Source organism: Pygocentrus nattereri, chromosome 6 (genome assembly GCF_015220715.1).
Source record: "Pygocentrus nattereri isolate fPygNat1 chromosome 6, fPygNat1.pri, whole genome shotgun sequence".
Lineage (NCBI taxonomy): Eukaryota > Metazoa > Chordata > Actinopteri > Characiformes > Serrasalmidae > Pygocentrus > Pygocentrus nattereri.
The window spans coordinates 22,160,901-22,170,690 of NC_051216.1; the positions used below are offsets into that span (position 1 = coordinate 22,160,901).

At 39.1% G+C, this 9,790-nt stretch overlaps 1 protein-coding gene across 2 annotated transcripts in view; it reads left to right on the plus strand.

The window, feature by feature from the left end:
- Nucleotides 1-9,574, plus strand: part of chn1 (chimerin 1) — a 48,163-nt gene extending 38,589 nt beyond the window's left edge. For both annotated transcript variants that reach the window (XM_037539260.1, XM_037539261.1), the window contains exons 10-14: nt 3,823-3,996; nt 4,287-4,364; nt 5,324-5,461; nt 6,486-6,591; nt 7,510-9,574. In XM_037539260.1, coding sequence (XP_037395157.1) covers nt 3,823-3,996; nt 4,287-4,364; nt 5,324-5,461; nt 6,486-6,591; nt 7,510-7,681 — 668 coding nt within the window. In that variant the 3' untranslated portion in view covers nt 7,682-9,574. The remainder of the gene's footprint in view (nt 1-3,822; nt 3,997-4,286; nt 4,365-5,323; nt 5,462-6,485; nt 6,592-7,509) is intronic.
- The last annotated feature ends 216 nt before the right edge of the window (nt 9,575-9,790 follow it).

Here is a 9,790-nt window from a genome sequence, read left to right on the forward strand (position 1 = left end):
AGACATACACGCACACAATCACATTCCAGGTTTAAGCCTTTTGCAAATAATACAAAGATCAGAATACATATATTCAGATTAGACAGATTTTTTTTTTCTTTTTTTTTTTTTGTTTTTATCACTGGTCGTTTCAGAGGCAATCCATTTAACCAGAACACTGGCAGATTATATCGAGTAGAGATGCTACAAAACATCATTACCTTGTGATGTTGCATGGCCAAACTGTGACATTGTGCATCATGGTGAATGAACGTTCTGTTGCTTATGCCAGCTAATTTAATTGCATTAAATGATCAGCATAATTCAACAACTCACTTCATCACTCCTCCTGACTCTTAGCTCTAGTGTTGATGGTATGATGTGCAGCAACATGATTGTAGTCAGCGATTGTAGTCTTCATTTGAGTTTTGTTCAAATTATGAGAATACTGAATCACGAACCCAGTGTCATGAATCAAATGAAGTTGTGGGTGGAGTGTTTCGTTACTGCCCTAATATCCAGTAATGTTCAAAGTGCAGAAATGTTACCACAAAGCCACAATACTACTTTAGTAATATTGATATTTAATATTACGCAAAACCATATTTATATTTGAGGTCACAGAGATAACGTAAAGCTCCTTCACACGCTACAAAAACATTTTATGGATAGTATCCTTTAAAAAAAAAAAATTGTCATCTGCCATTTTAAAGATGTTGGTTAGAGGTGATGAGGCAGACTAGTGTGTATATTTTTAATGTTTTATTTATAGGACAAAGTGAGCTACACTTAATGTTTTCAGGGACTGGACTAATGAATAATGCATGGATCATTTTTGAAAGCAGCTTGTGTTCAAAGCCGTTATTTTGAGATCCCTTTTGTAGATGGTGCTGTTCTCTCGGTCTCTCTCTCTCGCGCTCTCTCTCGCGCTCTCTCTCTCCTGCTCTCTCTCACGCTCTCTCTCGCTCGCTCGCTCGCTCGCTCTCTCCACATCATTTTCCCACTATCTTTCTGTCAGTGATGCTGCTAGAAACTAGGACAGTGAAGTTTCATTTGATGTTGAAATTTGCATTACACAATGTCCCATCTCTCTTTTTCTCATCGTGTGTGTGAGAGTTTGGGTCAGTGCCAGTGTGCCAGCCCCTCTGTCTCTGTGTTGTGCCACATTGCTTCATCAGGGTAAAGCCCCCCTCCCCCAAAGCCCATGCCATCATGGCGGAGAGCAAAACAAAGCTGGCATGTCTTTATAATGAAGCAAGGGGCTGGGAGCTCTGTGAAGCGCGCACACACACACACACACACACATTGAAGCACACACACACATTGAAATTCAGTCCCCATAAGCAGAGATGGGTCACTCAGTGTTACGCTCTCATTCAGAGTACTCGCATGTGCTGGAGCTCAGGTCTCTGTTTATAGATAGTACTGAGTGTTGTGAATGTGTAGGTTTAGCTACAAGCATTTGCTTTAGGCTTAGGGCTGAACAATTTGATGAAAATATTTAATTGCATTTTTTGTTAATAATATTACTATTTAATTTTAATTGTTTTCTAGTAATTAAGCACCAGCCATGTTTTTGAAAAAGAAAAAAATCAGCATGTCCATCTTTCCTTGCTTGAAGCTTGAACGCTGAAAAGTAGCCTGCTAAGCTGCTGGTTCACAAGCTCTGTATTATTCAATTTCCTCACTGAAACCGTAAGACAATGATGAATAATGTAGGATATAATTACTATCACAGCTCTTGTGATTTGAAAATTGCACTCTTTCAAATCATGATTGCGATTAAAAAAAAAATCAGCTTTAGTCAAGTTCCCAGAGGTTTCTTGTCTGGTGGGGATCACCTCAGTGGTAGGTTTCTGAATGCAGGATCAGCAGCCTGTAGAGGACAGAGCAAACCTATGAGCGCCTGCCCTCTATTACTATGCCTGTCTCTTCTTCTTAAGAGATCCCTCACTCTCTTTCATAAAATAATTACATTTCTGCATCAATGAATTTAAATGAAGGCACAGTTGCTCAAGGGGCCATTTTTTAATCAGAGTCTTTTAGAATTGGTGTCACCACACCGTATTCAGTGGTTTGTTTTGTATAACTGTTTAAACATTCTTAATTGTAATTACAGAAGCTAATGGGGAAAAATGGTTTGCTGTTTTTTACCTGTTTAAAAATGTGACCATCAAGAAAACGATTTTTGCTTTTAGGCAGCGAATGAAAGAGATCAGATTGATTAATGAACTGAGGCACATAACGTAGGTTTTCTATGCTGTTGAGAACAGTGTGATTCAGAGACGTCGCAAGCTTGAACTTGCTTGAACAAAGAGCTACTTTTTTTACCTTTACAAAGAAAGCAATAGTACATAATGATATAATTGGACTTTGTGAAGATATTAACTAGAGAAGTTTTATATGTGAGTTAAAACATCCCGTGAAAACCTGAGTCAGGCTTAAAGGAGTGGAGAGCTTTGAAGACCTGCCCCATTTAAAAGTGGAAATGAGGTCTAGTTTACCCTGCAGCTCTGAGAATGGCTGTCTGCTTCACTATTGTGTACATGTGCAGATTTGGAGAAGAGTGGACCTCTGTCTGTCTCTCTCTCTCTCTCTCTTTCTCTCTTTCCCTCTCTCTCTCTCTTACGCTCGCTCTTTCTCTCTCTCTTACGCTCTCTCACTACCTCACTCTCATTTTCCTTCCTTCAGGCCACATTGTTTTCAGCGTAGCTCTAATTCCTTAATTCTCCCCAAGAGCCCTGCTCACACAAAACAGAGAAGTCTGTGCATCTGCCCTAGCTACAGACATAGTGCTGCTTTGGCTCTCTAGTCTTTTCCCTTTTTTTCTGAATTTTCATCTCTCTTTCTCTTTTTTCCAGCTGTCTCTGTTGGTCTCTCCTTGTGGTTATACCTGCTCTGTAGCAGCTGGCCCATTTAGGGTGCCATGCATTATATATTAATAAACTAACTTGCCTATATTTGCATAACTCCAGGCTCAGTCACTGTGTTTGTTTGAGTGAGCCTCGTTTCATGTTTGCAGTCCTTCATTTGCATTGATCTTTTTTTTTTCTATTTATTTTCAACATTGAAATAAACTGTGTTGTATAAGCGTGAAATCTGAAGCCCAGTGCTGTGAATTTCCCTCTTTGTACACACATGTAATCACAAGGCAGTAGCAGCTAGCATTTTCTGATGATGCAGATTAACAGTGTGAAAAATATCTACTTTGTTTGAACACTGTTGACCCTGTAAGATTGTATATTTTGATCTTCATCACCTTTTACTGCTACTGATCCTCCATTCTATTCTGGTGTTTCTGTTTCGGCAAACACCAACACACCCTTCCTTCCTACGAATCTTATGACATTTGATTTTATAGCCTACAAAAGACTGAAGTAGCTCATGCATTTTTTATCAGCCATCATTTGTAATCCTAGCGTGTTCCTTCAAGGTGACACTAACAGTATGCCTATCGGCCAATCAGAAGTTGGATGACATCAGAGATTGGAGGACATTGACACAATTTGGACAGTTATTGATTAAGGAGACTGAACCCTCACCACACTGGATGAAAAATTAACCCAATCTGCACTAGCCACAGGATATGGACAATCAATAATTGTATTAGCTTCAAACTGCTGTGCTTTGCAACTGGACTGTGCAATGTTTCTTCTTCTTTTTTTCCTCACCAATAGTGCATTTCTGCAAGTAGTTTTATTTTGCATGGATTATGCATGCTTAAACATCCTTGCAGGGACAGACATAATTCCCTTGAAAATGGGTGAAAATGGCAGTTTAATTTAATTACATCAAGGAGGACAGTTGCACTTATTTTGTTTATGGATTTTCTGTTTTTTGCAGACTGTGGGTTGAATGTTCATAAGCAGTGTTCTAAAATGGTGCCCAATGACTGTAAACCAGACCTGAAACATGTGAAGAAAGTGTACAGCTGTGATCTGACCACACTCGTCAAGGCCCATAATTCCAAACGACCCATGGTGGTAGACATGTGCATACGGGAGATTGAATCACGAGGTGAGCACTCCATTGTTAAAATCAGCCATGCTTATGTTTATAGGTGACACAGTGAAATCACCAGTGTTAAATTAACTCCATGAGAGTTGCACCAACATTTATTTATGTTCTTTCTGGTGTCAACTCACCAGTACTCTGTATTAATGGATTGTTTTGTTGTACATTTCAAAAGAACTGCTCAATTAGTGGTGTACCATATGTTATAACACTGCAGTGTTGTCTGGTGTAATTGAGTGATTTCTGGATAAAGATGTCTCCAGTTCTACAGTACATTATCTGCTCTGTTTTAGGTCTGAAGTCAGAAGGTCTCTACAGAGTGTCTGGATTCAGTGATTTAATTGAAGATGTGAAGTTATCGTTTGACAGAGGTATGCCTTTCTTTGTTTATGCTCTGCTCATGTGTCATAGACTGCTGTTTAGTTCTGATGAAATACAGTGATATCATATGAAATCCTCTGCATGCCTGCACACAGCCCCCTATGCATAATCCTTTGGAGTGTTAAACACCCACGTGTGTTCCCAGCGCTGCTTTTTTAGGTCACTCTTTGTCTAACAGTAGGAATGCCATGTGTTTGGTTACTGTGGGATGGCCAGAGCTGCTTTAATGTGAAAGTGCCGCATTTGTGCAAGGATTACGCTCCATCTGCACAGAAGCAGCGTGTCCCCAGGAGGCCTGGGCTTCTGGCATTAAACACAGACGAACCCAGGACAAATGAACAATGTCAGAGACAGCTTAGCCTCCACAGAGAGCGCACGCTGAGTTCATGGGGAAAGACTTCTGAGTTGAATGTTCGAAAGAGAGTGGGAGCAAATACAGCTTTTATGAAGCTTTCCATCTCTCTCAAGTGGGGAAGACCCTGGGGCTAGAGTGCAGCTTTCAGAGATAGCGAAGAGTGAGAGGGGATGGAATGGGGGAAAAAAAAGAGGGAGAGATAGAAACGGATACATTAGATAAAAATGGATCAGAGAGAAGGCGCTTGAGAGAAACAGACATAGAGGAAGTGGGCTAGCGGGGCATGAAAGAGAGCAGGGTATCACCCGTGGCAGAGTGTCAGCTTGGCTCCTAGCATTGTGATGAGAGACTCAGCAGCAGATTGAGGCCAAAATATGAAGTGCCAGTATTGAAATATGGCCTCCACAACACTGCACAGTAGGTCCCACATCTACATGCCATGCAGTGCAAGACCTGAACTCTGCAGGACAGAAAGCGACTCATCCTTCATGCTGCTTGTTCTGGCTTCCTCTTATTTCATGCACAGTGTTTGAGCTAAAGTGATTTCTCTGTGGTGAGCCCTTGCTCTAGCTTGCTTTCTTGCTCTATGTGCAGATGGGGAGAAGGCAGATATCTCAGTGAATGTGTATGAAGACATCAACATCATCACAGGGGCTCTTAAACTCTACTTCAGGGATTTACCTATACCTGTGATCACCTATGATGCATACCCGCGCTTCATCGAGGCTGCCAGTAAGTTTCTGTCTGTTACACTGAGATACTCACAAACAGTAATGTGAACACACACATGCTAAGTATAATCACCTTAAATAAATGTAAAATTATCTCCAGCAATACTTCTGTTTGAAGCTCAGATTATACGAACTTTGCAGGGAGACCATAGCAGTAGACTGTTTAACCATGACTTTTTAAATATTGTAATCATCATTCATCAGAATTATTACAGTTTAACAAAAGAGTGTTGTTGGACTATTGATATTCAAGTCATTATAATGATTGTGTCAATTCAGTAAGTTTTCTGATGTAGCAAAAATATGTAATGGGTAAAAATAGTTCTTACTTTAATATGTTAATTTTCAGTTTAGCCCAAAGTTAGCCCAAGCTTGCACACTAACCACAAGATAACATGCTAATTGCAGTATGATACAGAACAATGTGCCTTATCATTATTGGGTTTTATACTGCTCTACATCATGAATACCAGTAACCATCCTAGCACACGGTAGATGAACACTGATAACTCTAATCACAGCACAGACATTTTGATCTGTCTTCATATGTGCGTGCCTGTATGTGTGATTGCATGCTGAGAATGATTTGTACATTTGATATGCTGAGCTGCTTTTCTGTATAACTGAATGAATGAGCATGTCCTCTATTGTTCCACATTAATGCCTGGTTGCTTCTGTGCTTCTGACAGTTGACACTTAAATTTACACCATCTCACCCACTGGCTGACATGCCTAGTCAACAAAATGTGGTTGTTTTTTTTTTTTTTTTTTTTTTTTTTTTTTTTTAAATCAGATGGATCAAACGCAGCAATGCTCTACTGGTCACCTCTTCAGTTTCAATGCATTTTTCATCATTATATGACTGCTGGGTGCACTTATAAATGCTCTTTATGGCTTAGTCTGCTGACTATGAGGAGGGGCTATAGCTTTTTGTTTGTTTGTTTGTATGTGAGTGCTTTTTTTGTACATGCTATACATAAATCTAGCAGAGAAGGCAGTCTTGACTTGTTTGTTTGTCTTCTCAGAGCTAGCAGAGCCAGATGAGCGTCTCGAGGCGTTGCACGAGGCTCTGAAGCTTTTGCCTCCTGCTCACTATGAAACACTGAAGTATCTGATGGCTCACTTAAAAAGGTGAGGAACACACTTCATACACAATCATACCTACACATACCTTATTGTCACACACTGTGTGCATACTAAGTTTTCCCTGATCCATTTTTTTCTCTGACCTGATGTAAGTAATTTAATACTGAATGAAGTCTCACCAGGAAAATCAGTTTTTTTTTTTTATATGCAAATTATGTGACTTGTCTGATGTCTTTTTTTTTTTTTTTTTTTTTTTTAGGCCTACTTTTTAAATGACCATTTTGTATATTTAATATCAATCATGATCCCATTTTATTAACTATTAAAATTATTATAAATAATTCCATTATTTATCTATCTTACTTTAATATTCTGCAGTGAGATACACTATAGGTTTAGTATATGCTTAGTGTTAAACACTGTCTTTTTTTTTGTTGGGTTTTGGGTGGGGAATACTTACGTGAAATAACCATTATATAGTGTTGAACACAATTTCAAATGTCTCTGATCTTTGTTGAGTATTATATGCTTATTATTTTGTTTTGTTTTTTAACCCATTAGCAGCACACCATGGCTGGTAAACAGAACATTGAAATCTGAAATTGTTTAGTTTCTAACTGATTGTGAGATTTGTGTGTTAATTTTTATCCGAAAGGCTCAAAGGCAAGCAAAACATTGCAAGTTATGTGTAATGTACACTGATGTAATTTCAACAACAGTGTCATAAATGGAGCGTGAAAAAAAAGACAAGGATCAAAAGTGGATCAGACATAATATAGTTGATATCCAATCCATCAGAGTACGCCTACATCAGATCACATCACTGATGCATATTCTCCTATTGGTATTCTTCTACATAACTTTTTAAATTGCCCTCTTATCTATGAAGACACATGCATTTTTCATGATCTTATCATAGATAAACTCTTCATATTCTCATGTGCGTGATTTATGTGTTTATAGGGTGACTCAGAATGAGAAGGATAACCTGATGAATGCCGAGAATCTGGGAATCGTATTTGGCCCTACTCTGATGCGAGCGCCAGACCTCGATGCCATGACTGCTCTTAATGACATCCGCTACCAGAGGCAGGTGGTGGAGTCTCTGATAAAGAACGAAGATATCCTCTTCTAGCCTCAACTCCATTCTGCTGTCTATATGAAGGAACGTTTTTTTTATCACGGACTGCACTTCAGTGCTGTGCTGTATTGTTTCTTTTTGTGCAAAGACTTGAATCTCAAAATGAAGGACCCATTGTATAATACAACAGTTTTTTTTGTTTGTTTGTTTTTTGTTTTTTCCCCTCACATCTGGTGGACCAGTACTAACTGTTTATCATTCTGTTCTCCCCCGTTTAATGGGTGTGGATTACGTACCTTAAATTTGCATGTCTTCCTCCCCATTTTTGTCGGGGGTTGTCTAAACGTAAGGGCGGGACTGTGCAGAACGAGCGTCGTTTATTTTGGGGGGGTTTCAGGGTTATAATGGGATAGCCCGTGGCCTCCTCCCACAGCATGTGGTAAAGCTTGTGAAATGTGACGCATCGTGACTGTGCTTTTATTTTATCCCGTGGATGTACAGTAGTTCCCGCTTGCCAAACAGGCCATTTGGTTTTTGTGCGACATTGTAAACATGATAGATTCCACTGATTTTGGTGACACTTTACTTGGAATGCTCAAAATAAAGGCTGCAATATATACATAAGACACACTTTTAAAATCAGTGAGCAGTGTGAACAATCTTTAGTTGAAGTGGTGTTTAGTGATATCATAGCCAATGCCTGAGTTTTTCTTAAATTTTGGTTTAATATTTTTTTTATGAATTTACTGCTTTGATTACTTACGTATTCTTTTTAATGGGCAAGTTTTTCTTTATCCCCAGCATCTAATATTAATGCCTTTTTTCCATTTTGAATATATTGTGTGATTTATGAATGTCCTGTAACATATTTCTATGTCACTCTCCAAGTAAAGTGTCACCGTTATTTTGTACCAACCTGTGAATTAATTTTCTGATAACTTTTCTCTGCCTACAATTTGCCTTTACATGCAGTACCTCTTCAGGTGAATCTCCAGAGCCTCCTCAGCTCTAGTCATGAAGACGATTACAATCTAGTTACTTCTGAGTGTCGATTATTGTAGTCAGGCCTTCAAAAATCTCTTGCACTCTCAACAGAACTGGCTAATGTTTTTTGGTTGTAATGTTTTTGTATTTGATTTGTGCATGAATACATTAATTTATTAAACTTCACTTTTAGAAATATGGTTTTCAGAGATTTGTTGCATGTCAAGTCTGCTTGGGTACATCCACAACTTCACAGAAAAACTTCTGTATTTGGTTTTTCTGAGGACAGATATTGACTTGGTTTCAAGCTAAGACAATTACAAGGTATTTTTTATCTGTTTTTCTTAGCACATTATTTAGAGACCTGCTTTATTAGCCTTTGCTTTGGGTGACCTTGACAAAAGAACGTGTTTATAAAGTCGGCATGTTTACAGTGACAGTTCAGCAACATCTTGCAGCTCTTCAGCCTGTGAGCCCTCCAACCCTGTCAGTCAGACTGATTTGTTTAGAGATTAGCACAGAAGCTACAGTACCTCGGGCAGCATCCATCCCCCAAATCATGCTGAGCTTTATTTGCCGGATGCATATGTGAACAACGTGAGGCAGGATTCATGTGTTTTATTTTTAATTACTCCTGATGGGTCGCCCATCCCCCACGGCATCAGAGAAACCGTCACGACTCATCTCTGTTCATTCAAACATCCTGCTTCTCTTCCCTTATAACAAATCTTGGGTTGCATCTGCACCTTCCTTTAGAATTTTCTTATCTGTGGTCCCATGGTGCCCTCACTGATTGAGAAAGCTATGATTTGAGGGGTTGGGGGGAGGGGTCGTTCATTTCTATGTTGGCAGCTGGTGAGTCTTAATTTTCCGTGAAATCCTATTAAATTATCCGCCATTGTTCTCTGTTAAGCATAGGAACACCAGTGTAAGTTTGATTATTAAAAGCCATGAATCTTTAAATTTTACATTCAGTTTCTGATTCAATAGCTTTGTGTCCTTTTTCTCTGGTTTGCTTGTTTGTTCTGTCCACTCTGCTCTGCATGGTCAGGACTGAGTCATACATCCTCTGCTTTTATAGACAGTACATGGATGTTGATGCTGTAGGTTGTTTTTGAGGGGAAACAATGGTGTTGCTTGCAATTGTAATGCTACACTAACCATTTTTTAATTATCAGG